Source organism: Oncorhynchus gorbuscha, linkage group LG16 (assembly GCF_021184085.1).
Source record: "Oncorhynchus gorbuscha isolate QuinsamMale2020 ecotype Even-year linkage group LG16, OgorEven_v1.0, whole genome shotgun sequence".
NCBI classification, from domain to species: Eukaryota; Metazoa; Chordata; class Actinopteri; order Salmoniformes; family Salmonidae; genus Oncorhynchus; species Oncorhynchus gorbuscha.
Window position 1 is genome coordinate 28824543 of NC_060188.1, and position 23028 is coordinate 28847570.

The 23028-nt window shown below is 40.9% G+C and overlaps 3 protein-coding genes across 3 annotated transcripts; all 3 read left to right on the forward strand.

The window, feature by feature from the left end:
* Window positions 1–912: 912 nt before the first annotated feature.
* Window positions 913–7550, forward strand: LOC123998635 (homeobox protein Hox-B9a-like). Its single transcript, XM_046303688.1, has 2 exons — window positions 913–1549; window positions 4847–7550. The coding sequence occupies exons 1-2, from the start codon at window positions 1036–1038 to the stop codon at window positions 5080–5082; spliced, it is 750 nt and encodes a 249-aa protein (XP_046159644.1). The 5' UTR covers window positions 913–1035; the 3' UTR covers window positions 5083–7550.
* Window positions 7551–13215: 5665 nt separating this feature from the next.
* LOC124000058 (homeobox protein Hox-B8a) lies at window positions 13216–15890 on the forward strand. Its single transcript, XM_046306162.1, has 2 exons — window positions 13216–14070; window positions 14801–15890. The coding sequence occupies exons 1-2, from the start codon at window positions 13647–13649 to the stop codon at window positions 15112–15114; spliced, it is 738 nt and encodes a 245-aa protein (XP_046162118.1). The 5' UTR covers window positions 13216–13646; the 3' UTR covers window positions 15115–15890.
* A 1012-nt stretch (window positions 15891–16902) lies between these two features.
* LOC123999890 (homeobox protein Hox-B7a-like) lies at window positions 16903–22273 on the forward strand. The gene is made up of 2 exons (XM_046305903.1): window positions 16903–17424; window positions 21392–22273. Exons 1-2 carry the CDS (start codon window positions 17013–17015, stop codon window positions 21649–21651), a joined length of 672 nt encoding a protein of 223 aa, XP_046161859.1. The 5' UTR covers window positions 16903–17012; the 3' UTR covers window positions 21652–22273.
* The last annotated feature ends 755 nt before the right edge of the window (window positions 22274–23028 follow it).

Consider the following 23028-nt stretch of genomic DNA (forward strand, 5'->3'; position numbering starts at 1 on the left):
GTAAAATGGTTATCTTCCGCTGGGTTTTAGAATATCCTGCTGTAGTCTCATTAGTCTCATTTCTTCCGTGTTTACTTTTTGTGTCTGAGTGTGAAGTGAGCGTTTTTGTCAGTGGCAGGAATGCTACAGCAGAGTCGTTTACGGTCCCCGCCACAGGCGATATATCAGGTCTATAAAAATCAAAGCTGCCTGATGTAGCATTTTATTATAGTATTAAACGACCAAAAAAGTTCAAGTAGTTTATTCTATAAAGACAGGGGATTGGCACGCAGTAGTGTTTAATGCGCTCGTTAAGAAACATGACTGTTAATCTGCCAATAAAGCATGAACATAGACATTTCCTACACCAGAGGAAACTCAGACGGAAGTTTGAAGAAAACAAACTAATAAAGGTCTAAAACCTGAAGATCTGAAACATAAAACGTGATAGGCAAGAGAGATGCATTTGATTTGATTTGACATCCAGAGATGAAAGCGATAGAGAAATAATGGCGCCTTAATAGTATTGTGACGTTACTTTGATTCTGATGCCGTATTGGGCATTCATACACATAATATATTGGATAAGGCTTATTGTATTCAATGGCCTTGTTCCATAAAACGCATGCATGTATCAGTTTGATTAAGAAAATAATGTGGTCGCTTATTTGTCGTCCATTGTTTCCAATATGCATTTATAATATCCTCGGGATCCATAATTTAACTGGATATTTCTACGACAGCCTATAGATACCCACATATATATGGACGCACTCCAATTTTGCATATTGCATAAACAAGACAATTTATTTAGAGAGGAAAATATGTACAGTGCTAGGAGAGGTGCAGCCCCTTGGCGGATTGATTTACGCCCCATTGACGCTTTATCAGGGTCGTGAAAAAAGTCTGACCAATCATTTCGCTCCGAGCGCACAGCCCCAGCAACCCAGCTCTACTTTGTTCGTGCGCTCGTTGAAGGGGAGTCGCGTAAAAAAAACGACTTCTGTCCTTACATGTTTTGAATTCAATGAACCGTGTTTTGTATAATGTCCGAGAATGTCAATTTCTGGAACTCTGAGCAACTATTATGTGGACTCTATAATAAGTCACGAGAGCGAAGATCCGACCTCAGCCAGGTTTTCCAATGTACAGTATTCCAACTCCAGGCAACCGGGGGGACATGGCGAGCATCCCGAATTCCCCTCTTGTAGCTTCCAGCCTAAACCTCCAGTTTTTAGCTCGTCCTGGAGCCCTTTCAGCCCCCATGCCTCCAATGGCTTACCAGCGGTTTACCATCCATACATCCCGACTCAGCCCGTGCCTTCCACCGACACCCGATACATACGCACTTGGCTCGACTGCGCTCCGCGCTCGGAGTCCCTCACCGGGCAGGGACAGGTCAAGATGGAGCCGCTACTGGGACACCTCGGGGAACCCCCCAAAATCGGTGGACACGAGTACATTTTGGAATCCTCTTCGGCAAGAGAGATGAATTCCAGCCAGGGCTCCGGATTCGAGGACAATAAGGATATTTGTGAAGTTAGCGAAGACAAAGACGGGCCAGATCAAAGTAAGTTATAAAACGAGGAAGTGAACAGTCTGTAAAGCTTTTAATGCGGTCATAAAACAGGAACAAAGAGATTGCGAGTCATAGAGGCTCACTACCAAATCTGGTTCCCGTAGTGTGCGTCTAACTTACTAGGTATGTTTACGTTCTAATTATTATCATACATTTATACATACATCTAGTCAAGGTATGGATGATACTCTGTTTTGGATTAGTGCGACATTTCACGTGCGCGGTTTTCTGCGCTGACCTGCCTTAGTTTTGGGGACCAACTGGTAGTGAATATAATTTTACTGCAGCCCTTTTCACACTGAGTTGTGTAAGTTTTGGCACACAGCCTCTGAGAACAGGTTCTCTGCGCTCAATTGCACTTTAGTGCCGTTCATTTTCTCAGCAGCTTGTTTTAATCCAGTAATAACTGAACAACACCTCAAGACAAGCGTCCCTCTATTGAACTACGTGCCAAGAGTCTATCCAATGCAGAATTAGAAGTTACCAGAGAAAGGCCCTCTTAACTCTAGTCAATATTTGAGTGTAAATATCCTCTCTAAGGGGAAACGTGTCTTTATTTCATTCACGTCTGATGGCAGTAGACTATTTATAGACGTTTAATGTCGTTTAGAATGTGGAGTGTGGGGGATTGGGCTATATGTTCGTTTCTTCAATTATTATTTTGGCAAAGAAACCGCATTGACGACATTTTCTGGAAAGCAAGTTGTATTGATGCCTTTGGGACTGCTGAGTGGGCAAGAGTTTCTCTTTGACACCAGAAAAAGAATCTGAAACATTTGCCAAGTGAGACTCTCAGTTGTTGTTTTTTTTACTAGCAGACTCATTTGTCTGAGCTATATGACATTATGTGGAGGATGTCGGCCACTACTCTCAGTTGACTCACTAGCCATGCCTATGGTTGCCTTGACAGAATAAAAATACTTTTCTGTCCTTTACCAACACTGCCTCATAAGATCAGGCTGGCTATGAATCAAGCCTGGAGCCGAGTCGGAGTAGAAACCTATTTATGTGTGCTACTCTGCAAAGCACGGTCTTGTTGAAATAGGCTGTGCGTGCTCGCCCGGTAACGTTTTGGTGCACCGGGAAACAGAGATATACCACAAATATAGGCTATCTGAGGCATAACCTTAATTGGATGGGTCAAGGTTCTGACTGATGGTCATTTTCGAGTAGCATGGACTGACGGTGGTGACGAACATTGCTTTTAATCCACAAAATGGGTTCACGCAAACGTGAACTCTCTAATGGATGGTGCGCAACAGAATTCCCCTTTGTGTTGTCCTGGGCGGCATTCCAGAATAAACTACGTGCAAAGGCAATGAAGTTGGGAATTACACGTCCCTCTTTGTGCTAGCAGCGGCTCGTGAGTGAAAAAAGTTATTGCCCCATAAGTTTATTAAGTTATAAGACCAGCCAACATCACTGTTAATTGTTGTATGTTGGCTCCCTGGGACAGGTCGGGGAAAAAAATATATAAAATACGATGCAACCTTATCGTAGAGAAATGCAATAACGAATCTCTCTTGGCATATACGAAAGGTCCATTTCTCAGACTATTAAGGTAAAATTGCAAAGAGACATGATGGTATTATAACGGTCTGTAGCCATTTTGTTTTTCCATCCCAACATTCGTCACAAATCAGACCCCCACCCCATGATTATCCAGCGACAATACCCTCTTAAACTTGCATTGTTGCAGATCATGTCTTTGAGCTGTCTCATAAGTATTTAGATGGCACACCTCTATCTCCGACGTGTCCGCCGGCAACGGATAGGTTTACAGGGTTATCAATCATCCCCGGGGGGTTATTTCCTTTCATGATAAAAATAGGATTTCATCATACGATTTAGGATATTGGAGACCGTTGATGTGGTATTAAAGTGCGTGTCTAGGGGCATGGGCCGATTGGATTTCCCTACATTGGTTGCATGTATGTAGCCTAGGAGAAATGGCCAACGGCTTCAATGAGCCCAGACTTGTTTTTATCTGTAGAAATGCCCAGATCCATTGGCCACAGCTATAACCCTTCACATATCCATACGCGTTATGGAATAGCACTGGATGGTTTGTCATGCAGTGACAGGAAAATCCCTGTCTTTGCACGGGATGAATGACACTAGGTGATTATGTACTTGGGGAATGCGAAGCACCACTTTGCGTGTCACAAAGCCCACTTCTACCTCTAGTGCCCCGGAACAGGTATTGGTGTCCACTTGCAGATGCAATCGTTCCAATGCCATGCCTGGGAGATTTATATCCCCACTGCCTTTTGAGTAATCACGGTATTCTCAGTTTAAGCTTTTCAAGGCCATTTGAATGCCAAGGTAGCCCAACATGCAGGCTCTACACAGTGACGTTATACCAAAAGCAATTGAGAAGAAATGTAGATGGGCCTACATGAAAATACATAGCATGCATTCCCGAGAAAGCCACCAGAGAGGAGAGGCGTCTCCACGGAGACAGCAAGAAATATTTCCCCTGGAACATTTCCCATAAAAAGGAGATCATCCTCTTTCCAAAGCAACCGCATTTGAGGGGGACTGCATTTTTGTTTGGGTTAGCCTCTGTTGCTCACTATACGTCTCTCATAGTTCGAATGCTTTTGGCTCTGTTGGGGGAGGATTGCTTCTCCTCATAAGGATGCTGTGCCTTCTTCCCTAATTGCATTCGGCCTGCTAACCAAGCTGAAGGGTGGAGTGCATTGCAATGATTGGAGGTTTTGACCAACAACAACTAAAAAACTACGGTATACGGATAATCATAGTTTACGAGATAACATCACATTCCAAGTGTTCCATCCACGTAGAGTGCACTTCTCACAAACAGAGTGATTTTCAAGGTCTAGTGGGGTGAGGAACACGAGGACCTTTTCCATTCTCTTTGTTTTTCCCCATGTATGAAATTGTTACGGTAACGTGAAAAGACACCTTGCGGTCCAGGAAGTACTTTCATGGTAAACATGTACAGTGAAGGAACTGCCTGTCCTCTAAACCCATTTACAAGACCCACAAAGGTCACCTTCGGCCTGAGGGGAGGTGAGGAACTACTTTCCTCTCTTCTCTTCTCTGCTCCATTACATTACCGAACACTGTTCCATTTGGAGCAATATGAGACTTGGCTTTTGATATCACTTTAACTCAATTATGTATAGCATTGGCATGGAAATCTGGTTAGTACGCAAGCATGTTTGTATTTAGTTATGTCATTAGGCTTGCTAGTCTCGGGCCTATTCTGGTCTGTGTTTGTTTGCCATTTACTAAAGGTGTATGTCTGACTTTCCCTTGCAGATGACCCCTCTGCCAACTGGTTGCATGCCCGGTCTTCCAGGAAGAAGCGGTGCCCTTACACGAAATACCAAACCCTCGAGCTCGAGAAAGAGTTCCTCTTCAACATGTACCTCACCCGGGACAGAAGGCATGAGGTAGCACGCTCGCTGAACTTGACCGAGAGACAAGTCAAAATATGGTTCCAAAACCGACGGATGAAAATGAAGAAAATGAATAAGGACCAACCCAAGGATTAAGAAAAAAAGGGAGTTATATTAAAAACACCACCATCACAAAGAGTCTGCTTTCGCGTGACTTTTTCCTTAAATAGGCATACATGGACTGTCATGGGTAAAGTGGGGATGCAGGAAGCTTGTTTTTATTATTTTCCATATCGATGTGAAAAACACCCTCTGATATTATAGAAGCGCAGACCTGTAGAGAAAACTCTTATGGTCCTTTGTAGCTGAGTTGGTATAGCATGGCGCTTGTGACGCCAGGGAAGTGGGTTTGTTTCCCGGGACCACCCCTTACATAAAATGGATACACGCATGACTGTAAGTGCTTTGGATAAAAACGTCTGCTAAATAGCATATATTACATTATATAGTAGAAAGGAGGGTGGATTCACGCGGCTCTTTCTCAAGCACTACTTTGATCACTTATTGATTGCTTTACGCATGACACCAACGCTTCATCAGGAGAGGCATGGAGGTGCTGAAACGTCGGTTCCGTGTGGTCATTAATACATAAGAGAAACGGTTGTAGTTAAAGGGATTGTGCGACCTGCATTTATTCTTATCTTTTAGTTTTTTCGCCGCTCCATTCCTCTCTTCAGCTCCATAGATGCGCCGGACATAACTGGTCTTTCACGAAAAATACATTATTTTATTATTCGAGCAGCAGTTCCCCCAACTCAGTCGCCCCAATTATGTTATATTGTAAATCGATTAATAAGCTAGTGTAAGGGGTTGGCCTATTATTATTATTATTATTATTATTATTATTATTATTATTATTATTATTAGTGTATTATTTATAATTCCTTGTAGAGTCACATCCCCCAGAGCCCCTTTGACTGGCTCGTATTTAGTAAAATATCAGGGTTCCATGTATTTGTTGTAATCCCTTTAAATACTAACTCAACAGGTATGTGCACACTCTTATATGTATCTCTTTTTTCTACATGTGCATCATTTTACCTTCAAGTTCCTTGTGCGTAAAAGTGCGTAATAACCTAATAAGGGTTTCATATGGAAAGGTCTATGGCATAGCTCTCCAACCCTGTTCCTGGAGAGGTACTTTCCTGTAGGTTTTCACTCCAACTCCAGTTGTAACTAACCTGATTCAGCTTATCAACCAGCTAAATATTAGAATCGGGTACGGTAGATGAGGGTTGGAGTGAAAAGCTTACAGGACAGTAGCTCTCCGGGAACAGGGTTGGAGAACCCTGGTCTATGGGGTATTTATCCTTTAACATTTCCTTGCGGCCAATGTTACTATTTCGTTGAGTAATTGCTAAAAAATAATTTAAAGAGTTTAAGCCGCTACTGAGAGTAAATATTTTAGACTACTTTGATGTGGAAATTAATCAGGAATACGTGTTTTCGGGTAGATAGCGCGACATGGTATATTTCCTTGAACCATCATATGCAACATGCTAGTTCACATTCAATATGGAACCTTGTTCGTGATTGGGATTTAGCCTAGTTTTATATAGTTCGGTCTGCCAATATAAGGTCAGCAGACCCATTGGCCTGTAGCCAACTTGCATTCATTTAATGACTGTGCATTCTAACAGTGGAACGTTTTTAAACATTTACGTGGAAATGAAAGGGCCTTCAATAACCCGCCCGTTTACACTTCTCTCGTTTTGATATATGCCATAAAAAGATTTACTCATATGCGCTTAAATACAGGATATAACATCCGTCGAAGAAAAACAAGCCTACATTGTCTAAGAATAAAAATGTTTACATTGTTAGCGCATGCCTAATATCATACTGAAATGTAATTTATTTCTTTACGTTTGTGTGTTTTGAAAATGAAATCTATTTGAAGAAAAGCAGTTTTTGGATGGTAATATTTCTAATTGATTGTAAATAGACCTAGGTGAATAACCTCGATTGTTTTAATTGGAATGAGTTGCATATGTTAAAAATGGGTGTTTTGGGAAATGACATCGGAGTTGAATGAGCAGAAGTCATTTTTCCAGTTTTAGATATTGTTTACATGTTCTTGTCCAGAATGTATTGAGCGTTAATTGATTTAACCGTGTTGTCGATACAATAAGGAATGATGTACTTATTTGGTGTACATGTATTTTTGTTTGTTTGTTTGTGGGAGTACTTACAAACATCCTGGGGAACTCTTATGATGCATTTTCAGTGAGATATGAAATGGGTGGCGTTTCTGGAGTCGCGCGCATGGCTGTCCTTCATTCTGAATATTAAGGAGCATTAGACCCTATTCTCTCCATGCGCTCGAGCCTCGCAGATTTCATCATAGAGGCCTTCAGGTCATCTCAGTTGGACTCTTCATTTTTAATAACAACAACGCTGTTAAGCACCGACTCCAGAAACTACTAACCCCCTCTCAGTCTTTTTTTTATATCACATTAATCTCTTGTGTCTCTCATGTAAATTGTATTCAGTCCTGTGTTGTTTATCTGTGAGATAGCACTGCTGATGTTGGATTCGTATTAAAACAATAGTTTACATTAGAACAATGTCTCGGCACTTTTTTACTGCTATTGATAACTTCATGGAATTGATCTGAAATTAAAATGAAAATAAAGCAATTGTATTTATGATAGCCAATTCATTTTAGACAGTGAGAAGGTCTCGAGAGTGCGCAACATAGGGTGCATATGCGCCTTCTCTGCGTGTGAGTGAGAACAAAACAAGTTTGAGCCTTTTCATATTTCCAAATTCATTTCATCTTTTAGGAGGAGCATGTGTTCAAAATATGTCTCGTGCGCCGGAGCATTTGTCTTGAATTGTACTTGAAGGAAAGGAGTCAATTTGGCCAAGTGTGCACATGGTTCCCTGAAGAAGATAGCCCTAGACCCTAGCATCCATTAAGATGACCCTATGGCAATGTTTATCTTGAAGTCTTCATCTCATACGTTTATGAAAATGAAAAGTTTTGGTTATGTGTATTTAAAACGTGCCACTCTGGGTAGAACCCGGGAAGGAGTTGGGGAAGGACATGGAATTAAACAAATCGGCTGTGCTGTATTGTGCGTGGAAAATACTAATCATGAGGCCTGTGACACACGACTAGTGAGGTAGGTTATGATTCTAAGGCCCATGTTCCATTTTTTTCCAAAGATGAACGCAAAGAAAACTGCATGATTTTTGAATGCGTCTTTCCAAAATATGGCACGCCCAGCAAATGCCCAACCCTTTGCATAACGAGTCCATACATTATATTGAACTAAAAAGCAGTCTATTCATGAACTTGGATTAAATAGTTCTATAGACATTGCGCATATTTTGGTACAATGTGGTGCATAATGATTCAATTCATACCCTATATCCTTCTGTAACATCCTATAATAAACTACTATGCCAAATGTTTCATTGATTTATTTTCAGAAATGGAAAATAACTACATGGGCGTATAACTCTGGAAACTGAATATAGGCTACATGAGGTTGAATGCACAATAACATTGTTGGGTGTTATTCTCTGAATCCCTGCAGCCTGTAGTAATTAAAATATATCTTGAAGTTCGGGCCAACCAGAACTACTGGCTTGCAGATGTGCATCTGAGACATTGAAGTTTTTTGCGTCGCCAAGCATATGTGAATAAAAGGCCTATTTCTTCTTAAGTAGGCTAGGGGGTCAGTATTGGTTATTACGGGTCTGTACCACCCAATCCTGGGCCTGTTATGGTATTTTTCAAGAGGAAACAAACAGCAAAGAGGATATGGGCTTTCGTTTGGGGAGGAGGAGATGGGGAAGCCGACTGTCATAAAAGGGAGAAAGAAAATGCAATGCGGTGTGCCGCAATAAAATAATATGACTGCAATAAAACTTTATAGGGTATAAATTTCTGAAGGTTAAGAACTAAACGGCTGTAAAGCAAACACCGGGAGAATGAAAAGTTTCAAGTCCTCCTTAATAACTGTTTCGAGGTGTCGTGGGGTAGGCCTAAACCACGTTCTAGACTGGGGATTTACGTTGTTCCATTGCGTTTTGTCGTTTATTGTTTGCTGCGTTTGTTGTTTACGGATTCCACTAGGAGTGGGGGGGCTTGCGTGGCCAGGTCTGGACTTCCAGATGAACCGCCGGAGTCCAGTGTTCTCGCAGCCTCCCTTTGTTTCACTTCCGAGCGCATCCTGGCCGCCCTACAGCAGTGCCATAAAACGCCACAAAAAGATTCTGGCGAGACGTCTGACATAGGGGAACCTTAATCTGTATACAACCTCGCGCCCAGGCTAGGCTGGCCATTTTGTGGCAGAACTTTACATTGTTAGGTCACGGAATAGGTTATAATAGGTGGTCAGAGTGCAGCTCTCTTACTTTTGAAAGCTCTGTTTTCCCATGTTCTCAGTTTGTAATTCTGTTGTATGACAGTATGATTGGATTTTGCAGACATTCATTGAGTAAAAAGGCAAACTCCTGGATAGAGTAAATAAAATGTATCATGGCAATTTTATCATATGCCAGATTGTCATACCAAATCTGAAATAACAATGGTCGTTGCAACCTCTTTTTGACAATCATTACCACTCGTCACTATTTGCCTACAATTAGCCTAGCTCTACGACACTTTTCAAAGAAAATACCAGAATTATAGGCTACAATTAGGCCAAACAATAATAACCAGAGATTAACGAATAGTACTAAGTCAAATGTATACTATACTGTCTCTAAATTGATTTGGCATTTAAATCTCTGCAAGCTACACTTCTCAAATATGTGCATAGTCAATGAATGTTTCTATATACATACAGATTTGTATTGTGACCAAGTTTTTTAAAGTTTTTTTTTGTTGGTTTACAGGTGAAACAAAAAAACAAAAACCAACAGAAATTACATAAATGCCCACCCCTCCGCTTCCAACCCACAGGACCTGCTTACATAAGTACACATATTAAAAATCATGACTTTATACTGCCAAGTGTTGCAGTCCATAAGTTAATATTCTCTACTTGTGCACCATGTAGTCGAGAGATCATATGAACAAATGTTCCAGGAGTACCCTGGGGGCAGAGAATACAGACAGGGGTTGAGTTTGTCTTCATATGGAAAGATTTTTTGGAGTCGCATAACTCATATGGGCTAAATGAATATTATATTGTCTCTAAATTGCTTTGACTTCTCAATCACGGCAAGCTTGACTTCCCAAATATGTGCGTAGTCAATGAGTGTTTCTATTCACATTGTTGATTATGTTTTTCCATCAACTTTGGCAAAAGTATGGAAATGATCATTTCCTAGCATGAGCGTGAGTCAATGTTCTGAAAATAAATGTTCGGATAATTCTTATTTTCGAATATGGTTGAAGCATAATTTACCCTCGTGTTTACACGTCATTCGTTTTAGAAATAATGAATAACCTCACTTGCCATATGATTACAAAGTTACATAAATATTTTTACATTTTCGTGTTTTTATTTTCTTTCCTTACAGCATCTCAAATGATATGTTTCATTTGTTGTCTGCATATTATCAAATGCAAGTTTTGCTTTCTACTAGGTAGATAGCTCATAGTGTAACAACCAAATGAAACAAATACGTGTTCTATTATTTTCCACAATATGTAGGCCCATGTAAGGTAGCTAATTATTTCTTACAAAAATACGTTTATAGTCTACATATAGATATTCCTCAATTAACAATTAAATAGACCTAGATAATGACCCATTTTTAGCAATATTAATTCATCTAGACGGCATTAGGCCTGTGTATAGACTAACATGTCTTCAGACTGTCTTCAGACTCAACCAGAGGAACAGCCCTTGTAGCCTATATGTTTTTTTTTTTTTTTTTTTCGAAATAAGGCCTATACTTTCACTGTTTAGTTGTGAAATACCTTCATTATGTGGGTGTATGTGTCGTGTTTTATAGAATCATAAACTGGTAATAATCTGAAATCCCTGCGGCACACCTAAAAACGGCCTCTTGATGGCGATGTTGGTCCACGAAAGAAAGCCACCACTGTGTTGTCCGCCTATCCGGAAGTCCTTAGAAAACTCAGACATGCCACTTACACCACCTAAACGTGGGCCAAGAGAGCCTCTTGAAGAGATTTTGAATGGCGGCAAGAAGATTAATATAGGCCTATATGTTTCTCCTATATTATGGTAAGATTTCAAATAAAGGCCTATGTATTTGGATAGTGAAATAGAAGCGCATTGACAATGATTTTAACTATTTGCTTGCTTCTTCATAAATGTTATTAGCCTAGAAATAATTTATTTGCCCCAAAGCACTTATATAGAGGGCACAGCTCTTCTGAGAAGATTATATAGCCTACTAAATTTTAAATCATTTATCTTCTGTTGGTTTAAAGTTGTTGTCCATGACTTTGGGAATAATTATTCAAATCAACCGAATGTTGTGAAGGTTTTTATGATTTATTCTTATTCGACTGCAATATGTTAAACTTTGTAGTACTAGTATTATATTCATTATTTTTGATCGAAAAACGCTGTTCATATTGATGTTTTTCATAATGTAACGAAATATGGAAATAAGAGACTCGTGCTGTAAATCGTCATACTAGATGTAAAATGCCGCAACTCTTCATTGGTAACGCTTTAGCGCTGTGAAATATCTTTGAATTTACATTAGAACCCCCTGATATGTAAAGGATAACAGTTCATTCAGTGTAGCTAATTTGAAAGTTCGTTATAATTCTAATATATAGCTAATTGGTTTGGGTTAGAACTTTTATTACAATTGCAGGACACTCCTTAACGTAACCTATCGTGAATGCACACGCTATACAATATGAACATGGCAGACAAATTGTCCTACTGTAAATTGGACATTCACATGACATATCTTTTATAGTTTTCCAAATACACGGTAAAAGGGTATTCCTCATTCAGTTCTTCCGGTCTCCTTTGTCAATAATATGTTTTTAAAATGGCAACGGTTACATTTGACAGTAGCCTAGCAGGGCCAATACTTGCATACGCACGCTAGGAATAAAATAATGCACATAAAATAGATATTTTCTCACTTCATTTCAACAATCCTGAACATATAGGCCTGTATCTTACATAATATCGGAAAACTGCATAACGCAAGAATAACAAAAAGTTACAATTCGTTTGGCTCCTACACTACAATGTAAGTCATATATCGGCTAATATAGCCTAACTAAGAAATGTTATCATAATCTTAATTTTCTAAGGCTAGTTGTCCTAATACTATAACTCTGAATAAATGCTCGAAGAGACTCCTCCTTGGCTTCATTTAGTTAATGCAAACTCCGCTCAGCCTATTTCTTAAACCAATCACGTATAGACAGGTCTATATTCTCTTTAAAACTGATTTTAGTCCCAATCCTAACAATATTTTCGTTTTTATGAGGTCATTAACGAACACAACCTTTCCACAAATTGTCCCCTCGTTAGTTATTCCAGAAAATACGTCTAGGGGTTAAAATATCAGCTTCTATAATGACAGTCCGTATGGAAAACACAACTAAAATGACAATGAAATACTTGAATATTTCTGTATCGGTGAAATTGCTCCAAGTGAAGCATTTATGGCTCTGGTCGTGGAACCTCATAAAATCCTAACAGCTTTTTTGATGCTAGGTGTAAACAACAAACAGCCTCAGCGTTTATTGCATTTTATAGTTTGTTAAACCATTTACAACCACTTTCTCCATTATACCACGAGTGGCGCGCCTTCCAGACATCACATCTTTATGAATATCATATTTATAAAAATACGATAATCAAAATGTTAAATCTGACTACCTCATTTGTTCTCAACAAGCCTCAGACGCTGGTGCCGAGGCTTTGACAAGTTGTTTTAGAACTGCAATTACATTTATAGGACTTATTAAAACTGATACCAATTACATCGTGTACTTTCACAATTTGCAAGGGCGACCCTGACATTTTCGAAAAAGAGGAACCCACCTCGTTAGAATTTAGAAATGAATGAGTAGGCTATATGTGCATCCCTTTAGGTTGACCATTACCAGCCTACATGCTAAAAATCAATCTCTTTAAGAGAGGTTTTTAGAGTGGGTGCGTTGGGGTGGGGGGTGCTCTGTATTTGATCTGATGCGAAGCGGCAGATTTCTCATTAACTTACCCGCTTGAATATATTAATGCGCATATTCTCCCCTCCTCTCTCCCTCGACCCCCCTCTCTTTCCCTTAGTCCCTTGCTCCCTCTCCGTCTCTCTCCCTTTCTCTTTTTCTCCCTTTTTCATTCTCTCACTCCTTCCATATCAGAAGCCCGCAGAGCAGAGCAGTGTCCGTGTGGGATGCGAGAAGCCAATGAGATGAGGACCCGATAATAGATGCAAATTATCGTGAAAAGACACCGCAAAATATGAAACAACTCATTTGCAGCGGAGTAAATCACAGAAAACTGTTTGTGAACTGGCACCTCATACCGGAATTGTGATGCAGGAGCACTTCAGTGGAGACGATTTTATGGAATCGGCATGATTGTGGCTCCAGCTATTTAGATTGAGTGTTTTGAAATACAACATCGGTCCATATATTGCGAACTAGCTCAGGTTCTTTTTTTTTTACCCAAGAACTCGTCAATTGCTTTCCTCTCGAGCGCTTGAGTCTTTCTAATCACAAACAACAACAAAACCAACAACAACAAAAGATGAGTTCATATTTTGTCAACTCTCTCTTCTCCAAATACAAGAGTGGAGACTCTTTACGTCCCAATTATTACGAGTGCGGGTTTGCGCAGGACCTTGGGAGTAGACCCACAGTAGTGTATGGACCAGGCACTGGAGCAACTTTCCAACATCCCCCTCAAATCCAGGAATTTTACCACCACGGCGCGTCCACGCTCTCCAGTGCCCCTTACCAACAGAGTCCCTGCGCCGTAACATGCCATGGCGAGCCGGGCAACTTCTACGGGTACGACGCTCTCCAGAGGCAAACCCTTTTTGGACCCCAGGACGCGGATTTGGTCCAGTACAACGACTGCAAGCTAGCGGCTGGTGGCATCGGGGACGAGACGGAGAGCACTGAACAGAGCCCCTCTCCAACGCAGTTATTCCCGTGGATGAGACCGCAATGTAAGTCAGAGCTAAAACTGAAACACTGCTTGTGGGTATGCATAAAAAGAGGGAAAGGGATAAAATGTTAAACCTTACACCATCCGCGAGTAGGGCTGAGGTACATTTCCTGTGTTTAAAAGGAGAGAGACCGTGCTTTTATGGTTTTATGGTGTCCAAAACTTGCGAATCACTTTACAGTTTAATGACCCCGCCATATACAAGAGAGGGGGGAATAGAGAGGAGAGCAAAGCTTTTCTCTCCATGTGCGAGCTGGCCCGCAGCTGATTCTCTTACTTCTCACCCCGGTTAAAGTTTTACTACTCGCTTTTACGACTTACAGTGGTTTCTGGGATTATTTCGCTACAAGGTGGCCATTTCCCACAGGTTAGGCGCTTTATAGCTTCACCTAATGCATTGAGTAGCCTATGTGTGGGCGTCGGACATGATTTACGTTGGATTTGACTTCATATCCTATGAATGTGTGGACATTGAACATCCAATCATTTGAATTGTATTGCAGTGCCGATAAGTCACTTCAAGTCAATCTAGGTTTAAATAACCTTGGGGATATAAAAACGAGTGGATTTTATAATTGATAGCTTCACTCTGTAGGCCGAAAGACAATAACAATTGCGTATGGGGATATTGGGGATGGAGATAAGAGAATCGTATTTGTGAACTTGTATAGGCTATTTGTAATGGCTATTTGTATGTGTTCCTCAAACATGTCCCCTCATTTTGCCAACAGCTGCCGGACGAAGGCGAGGCCGACAGACCTACAGCCGTTACCAGACACTGGAGCTAGAGAAAGAGTTCCTATTCAACCCCTACCTGACCCGCAAGCGGCGAATCGAGGTATCGCACGCCCTGGGACTGACCGAGAGACAGGTCAAAATCTGGTTTCAGAACAGGAGGATGAAATGGAAAAAGGAAAACAACAAGGACAAGTTCCCCAGCAGTAAGACAGAGCAGGAAGAGATCGAGAAGGAGAAACGACAGAAGGAGCAGGGCGCGGGGACACACTCGTCCGGGGAAGACTGCGACAAAGCCAAGCAAATGTAAGCTATAGGGAGACTGGGGGGTCAAAATCAGCACCGCGGAAAAGGCAGCGAGAGCGATAAGGAAAGAGGAGCCAGCATGTGGTTTTGTCTCGGAACATGGCAGTCTTTGGCTAGTCGTTCACGGTTTGATTCAATCGATGGGAAAGTCTCCTGACGGTGACAAAGGACAGGACCATTCACAATGTGGTTGTTGGGAGACAAAACGAAACATTTGAACGGGAAATTAAGCATTTGTACTTTTTATCTGATGTTGGAAAGTATTATTGTGTTAAAAATAGCGTCCTTTCTTTGTGGAACATTTATCGTGAACAAAAAAAAACATTTTTATTGTTAGAATTTTGACATTAACAATTATCTTGGCAGCTGTATAGTTTTTAAGTTAAATTGTGCAATTTTTACTGTTCTCACTTCAATGTTATGATGACGTAGAGAATAATGAATTCCAACAACATGAAACTGCCTATTTATGCTGTAGGCTATCCTCTTTTTACACTTGTCCTTCCTTAGTTCGTTTTGATTGATGGTATTTTGTTGTCTTCCTTATTTGGGTAAGCATGCGCACAGTGCAAAAAAAAACAAAAAAATGAATAAAAATACAATGGAAATAAAAAAGGATGTCATGTGACCCCTCGTTTAAACAGAATGTGTACTCTAGGCTACTCGTGAATTAGTTTATGGGGACTTGATGATACGCTTTATTGTTCTTCATCACTTTGTTCTATTGTCTAAACCTGGAAACGGCGGAAGACAGAGGACACAATAAAGTTTACAAGCGAGGATCTGTGACATCATTGCTGTTCTCTGCTTAATTTCCTCTCAAGGTGTGAATCCCAATAGCCACCGTCACCACACAGACTGACTCAGCCAATTAGTAATCTCACCCAAAATTACACAAGTGCATCAAAACCTTCACCAAACCAATAACTATTTATGGATACTGGGTGCATACATCTAACCATGTAGGATGACGCATGGTCAGAATTGTGTCGTACATGTTCATGTCCACACAATGTTGACGTAGATAAGGCCGTGGCATGTGGAACCACGCTGTAAAGGCTGGCTACATCATATGACCCACTTCGGAAGAAAACGTGATGATATTTCACTTCCAATAACAGTCACATTTATGTTGAGTTTTATTGGAGAAAGGAAAGAAAAAGAGGTGCATAAATGCACCTGTGCGCCAGGTGAATCCTGTCAAACACTGCGATAGGGTGGTAAGTGGCACGAGGCGACTCGAGACAGCTCCTGGCCCCCCACTTCCGTAAAAGCAAAAGTGCTTGTGTTGTCCAGGGCTTCTCTGTCGTGCTGGAGATGGTTGCTGTCGACAGAGGGATGCTCGAAAGCAGAAATTCTTCCAGAACGGGCCCGAGTGGGCACCACTGGTCCACGGACAAAGTTCAGGCTGCGTGCGCAGAGACCAGGATAACAGACACTTGCTGAGAGATCCCACCGCTGACAAGCATAAGTAAAATCAATATGGAAACAAATGGGTTTTTCTTATTTGTGTGGTAGCTAACGAGAAGTCGAGGACATTTTAAGATCTGTCTATATACATTAATTTGGATATTTGTAAGGATCAGGCCTTTTTATCATTGTGCAACGCGCCGGGTATCTTGTTAGTTCCTTGATTGGAGGTAGGCCTACCGTTCGGCGTACAGTGAATAGACTGAAGTATTTTATTTGTATGGTCAGTGGTGCAATTTTTTTCCACATTAGCTGAGCTTGTAGGAAGCTGTTGTTATTGGATGAGTTTGTATCACATGGCCCTCGTCACGTGGCCCCTGAGGAAAAAGGGGTGATTTTTGGTGTAAATCTAGACTGTAATTCTGTAATATATCACAGTACCTCGTAAAACCGACACTAAAACCTCCCGGCCTACAAATCACCGGTCAAATTATGAGTTCATTGTATTATGCGAACGCTTTGTTTTCTAAATATCAAGCTGCAAGTTCGGTTTTTCCAAGTGGGGTCTTTCCCGAGCAAACTTCTTGCGCCTTTGCGTCCAGTTCACCAGGCGCCAGCAGCTATGTCTCGGGCTCCGGCGGCGCAGGCTTCTCCTCCTCTTCCTCCACACTATCGGGACTGTACAATAACGCAGGGAACATGCCCACCCAAACCCGAAGCATGTATCCCTCTGCATATGGGCTGGGCACCGGCTCTCTGAACATGCACTGCTCCCACTTTGAACACCCCGACCTCTCCATGATTTGCTCCGGTGGTGACCCGTCCAAAGTGTCCAGCTGCGGTAAGGCGGAGCAGAGACAGAACGAGGACAGTTTACGGATCTACCCCTGGATGAGAAGCTCAGGTACGTGATCTTAAAATGTATGTTTTCAAAAGAAGAGGAAGGGAGAAAGGAATGGGGCTTTGCTCCCACCTAATAATTGCGCTAAACGGTCTTTAAACAGTGTCGTTGCGAAGTGGCCAGAGCGACTTCCTGAACTATGCTTTACACCGCTTTGCCTGCGCAGATCTTTTATTGCTATACGACCTCAATAAAACCATAATTTAAGACATCTGAATATTCATTAGGCGGTATTGTGTTAAAACAGAGAGAGGGGGCGTTGGATTATTTTACTCCGTCCTCGGGTAGAAAGAAATAGCCTATTTAGGCTATTCCATCACTTTCTGTTGTCACTTTCTGTATGATTTCCTGGTCCCTGCCCTGTGTTCACTGTCTTATATTAGTATCGCAGTAATGCCTCCGAATGTTGCAAACACCCTAAATAATACGATGCTAATAGTTGGTTAGCTCTTGGTTTGCGATGTTAGGTTGTGTTGTTTTGTTATAGAAACGCCATTGTCTAACATTCTGAACTGGCTTGTTGAATAGTTTCAGTGGGCCTTACAGCTGCCTACTGCCCACCCAGCAAACAAGTAAATCTAGTCTGAGAAAATGATGCTCACAAAATAGCAATTCATGTTACGCCACTGTTAGATTAAGTGTACTGTCAAATAATGTGTGTATGTGTGTGTAGATGTAAGTGGCTGTGTAGCTGTGGTATATGTCTGTGCGCGCGCCTGCCTGTGTTTGTGAGGTGTGCGTTTTACGCACTCAAGGAGGCTGAACAATTACACACCATCAAGGAACAACAACTTTCAGTGCGCGCGGCTCAAGTGAAAAAGTGTCTGACAACTTTTTGTCTAATGATTTTCAGTAACCTCTCAAGGCCTTGGCTACTACTACCACAAACTTCCTATCAGTCAATTGTCAATTTAGTGCTCCCTTCTCTTGTTAGCCTCTGGCGTAAAACGTACAACATCATAAATCGTTTTGAAAATGATACGTCCTCATTAGCAGGGCTTTTGACATTTAGTAGCAGGTATTCGTTGCCACACGTTTTCTCATAAATTTACACTCGTCGTGTAAGTTGGGTGTAAGCTATTTATGTCCTTGTGTGAAATATGCGTACTTGAAAAAAAAAATACTCATGGAAGCGTGCTCATGCCTGGCATGTCTGACTCTCTTTGCCAGCCTACCGCTTGCTAATTTGGTTATAGGAGCCACCAACTAACTTTGAAAACCTAATTTAGATTTTCAAGTGTCATTTAATGAGGCACCTGGTATAAAGAAATACGCTTCATTGGTGTTTGCAATAGCTAAGACTATTCATACACAAATAAATATAACAAATCAAGACATTGCTCAAGTTGACTAGGTAGACAGTGACAGGCAGTCTCTCTCTCTCTCTCTCTCTCTCTCTCTCTCTCTCTCTCTCTCTCTCTCTCTCTCTCTCTCTCTCTCTCTCTCTCTCTCTCTCTCTCTCTCTCTCTCTCTCACACACACACGCATACACACACACACACACACACACACACACAGTCTTGTACAGCTAACCTTGTGGGGACACACAATTCACTCCCATTCAAAATCCTATTTTCCCTAATCCCTAGACCTAAACCTAACCCATACTCTTACCCTAACCCTAATCTTAACCTTAACCCTAACCTTAACCCAAAAAAACTCACCTTAACCCTAAACCTAACCCTAGCTTCTAACCCTAAAACTAACCCTAGCTCCTAAACCATAACATAATTCTAACTTTAACCCTAAACCCCCTAGAAATAGCATTTGACCTCGTGGGGACTAACAAAATGTCCCCAGTTGGTCAACTTTTTGTTTGTTTACTAATCTTGTGAGGACTTCTGGTCCACACAGACACACACACACATACATACACACAAACAATCTTTCAGAGACTTTCAGTTTTCATGAGACTTGCTAAAAATAAAAAAATCCTGACATGTTCACCGGTGTGGCATGGCCTAACAATGAATTTATATAATTTAATTTAGATGAGTTGTTCAACTAGCCTATATGGGTGTGATGTTTCAGCCTAACAAAGCAAATATTTGGTCTGGAAATACACCCACTTCCCTATAACTTATCCTCAAGCAAATGTCACTTTATAAATAATACCCTTATCAAATATAGTTTATAGATAGTAACCCCCCCCCCCACACACACACTCACTTGTGTCACACTTGTGTCTTATACACTGGGACGGGTGTGTAGTAGACTATGCGCGAGCGTACTAGAGTTCCTCTGAGAGCACAATGCTCGCCCTTGTTAAAACTCCTGACAAAACTGCGATTCACGGAGAAGAATTCCAGCCAAGCCGTTTCTCTCTGCTGAAGCACAAATCACTGAGGACACCATAGGAGAGAAAAATATAATCAATATAAACACCCCCCCCCCCCTCTCTCTCTTTCTCTCTCCCTCCCTCTCCCCTTCCTCGGCGGGCTCCCCAGACCTCCAAACCTCCTCCTGTCTCATTTCGAGCCAGTTTCACCCAGAATGTGACACGTCGCCAGAGAGGAAATGAGAACCACACCAGTGACCACGTCGTGCAATAAAACCCCACAGTGCAGCAGCTCAGCTCAGACTCCATTAGATGTCTGCCTTGAGCGGAAACGGGAGGAGACCCGTCCCATTCGCATCGTATGCGGAACTTTTGGAAGTAAAACCCCTTGTGTATGTCAACAGGGAGTGATCTTGTGTTGCTCCTCGCTTATATGCCATCGAGGTTTATTCGAGAAGGCCCTACGCCTCATTATGGGATAGGGGTTCTGTTGTGTGGTGGAGGTTATGTTGTTGAGCACATCAAAACTCCCATTTCTGTTCCAAGGCAATGGAATGTTAGGTATTTTGTGCGAAAGGGAAATGCATGAATACACAGCTGAGCATTTTCAGCTGGATTTTATGGTTTTATAGCCTACTTGTATTTGAATGATACTGTATATAAGTCCATATAGCATTACAGAGTTATATTAATTGCACCATGAATGTCAATGAAAAGTAAGTGGCGCTAAGTTCGTTTAGATATTTCACAAAATATAATGTATTATGCATATGATGGAATAGGAAACCTATAGATTACCTAAAATGGTAATACTAAGCATGTAAAGGCCTATAGTATCTCATTACAAATATTGCTTATATATTACTTTTCTTTTCTTATTATTTTCATGAAACGTTGCTGGATTCCAGGGCAAAATGACACTAAGGATTTGTGGTAGGCCTATAGCTATACAGTCAACGCTATCTGACCAAGAAACACATTTCTGATAAGTGATACTTTTTTTTACTAGAATTCCGTAACAAAATAACAGTGTGGAGATTATTATCACTTCCGTTCAGGCCTATACATCCGCTTCCCTCTTACTACCCCACGGTTATACCTGCGGGGATTGTAAAACTGTTTACTGTACACTCTTAAAATTAGTAGTGGGAACAGCTCGTTAAATGTAACTTTGAGGTGTTTATATTTGCTCTGCAAGTTGTGTTTACAACATAGGCCACTACTGAGGTAGCACAACAGATGCACTACATTTGGCCCGGCTAGATTCAGAAATGTAATTATTTCCAAACTATGACAAAGATTTTCCCAGTTGCCTTTTAACCTCTGAGAAGATAGTAAAGAATAACAATATCCCATCCACAACTAATCCTTCGAATCGTATCATCTTCAGAAATATAACTCAATTGTTGCATTTATTCAGCAAATACCACCACATTTCCTTCCACTGCACTTATGCTTTCCATGCACGTTTATCAAAGCTTTGTTATTTAGTTTTTTTTTAAACTAACGACAAGCTATAGCCTATATGCCTACTCTTTCACAAGAACAAAAAACAGATTCGATCTAGATAGAGCATTCGAGCTCATTTAATTTTTTACTATTTCAAATTGCTGAGGAAAAAATGAAATATGTTTCCGCTCGATTTCTGTCTGTTCGGTGTTCTCACGCAAGCTCTGCCTCTGTTATATACAGGTGCAGACAGGAAGCGAGGTCGACAGACGTACACGCGTTACCAGACGCTGGAGCTTGAGAAGGAGTTCCACTTCAATCGCTACCTGACCCGCCGAAGACGCATAGAGATCGCACACGCGCTGTGTCTGACGGAGAGGCAGATCAAAATCTGGTTCCAGAACCGGAGGATGAAGTGGAAGAAGGAGAACAAGACGCCTGGCCGGAGCTCCCCTGCAGCCGAACCGCCGGGGGGCGAGGAGGACGAGGATGAAGACCAGTAGCGACGGTGAATGGACGGTGAAAAGACTAATGAGCACTACATGAGACTGATATTATATTAAAACCGTAGGGGAAAACCGTGTCCCCCCTATTCTTACACTGAGTTAAACATACAATACTACCTATAAGATTAATGATTAATGATTAATGTAGCCTATAGCCACGTCTTGTTTTGTTAAAAGTACAGTGAAATTGTATAAAGAAAAAAAATACTATGATTCTAAGCGATACTAAATAAGCTATTGTTGCTTAAATGTTGATTTAGGTAAATATTATCTAGTTCTTTGGCATAGACCGTAATATTGCAAAACTCTGGTTGGGAAAACTAGCCTGTATGCGAGAAAAGGGATCGGCTTTGCAGCAGTTTGGCAACTCTAAGGTCATCCTTGTTGTTATATTTTCATTCTCTGTCATCTTGTGATCTTCTGGATGTATATTTTATGACTTGTTGTAAGGGCTTTTACCCCTATGTCAAATTATTTTACGTATTTTGTTTTTATTATTGAGATGCTGGCCTACAGTGGACCACGATATGTAGGAATTTGTATAATTTCGTGTTGTGAGGAACTATGTGTTATTCAATTGCACAAGTGTTCTGTCAATAAAGCAAAAAGTAATTAATTACAAATTATTTTAGTTTTTTATTTATCTTGGATTGGTGTGTGCTACATTCCTAAATGCTTAGGCCCTATATGTATGTAATACATAGGCATATGCGAAGGCCTATCGAGGAGGCATAGGCTATTTGTTGAATCAGAAATAATATTCTTATCGAAGATTAAAAAATAAAAATAAAAACGTTAATATGTATGATGGTTCAATGACTAGGCCTAGGCTACATGTACAGCTGTAGGTGATATTTCTTAAATGAATTTCACCAAATGAGCCTACATTAAGCATTTTGTTTAACAAGACCTGTGAAAGCATAATACTATCCACAATCTTATCCGAATTTTGTCAACTTTTTGTTACGCCCATTATCACATTTGTTGATAGTAGGCTAGCCTTCCACTGACAGGCTAGTCTGATCAAATAAATAAATAGGCCTATTCATTTGTAGGCCTAATAGCAAAGTGTTATCATTTTCATTTAATATTATTTTGAATCTATGTTTATAAAGACAAGGTAGCCTGACCTGTTTAATTTCTAATGCAGCCCAATGTTTAATATTGATAATGATAGGGATACTGGCATTGCTATGAACAGCCTGTCAGTATCATGATTTCGATCCTGTTTAGTTTACTGATGCAAGCGTTTGAATTATTTTGAATATTTAGTTTAGTGGTATATATTTTAGGCTAACCTATGGATGTTATATATACCCGTTTGCCCTGGAATTGTTGGCTATAGTCTCTGCCTTGGTTCTGTGCATACAACAC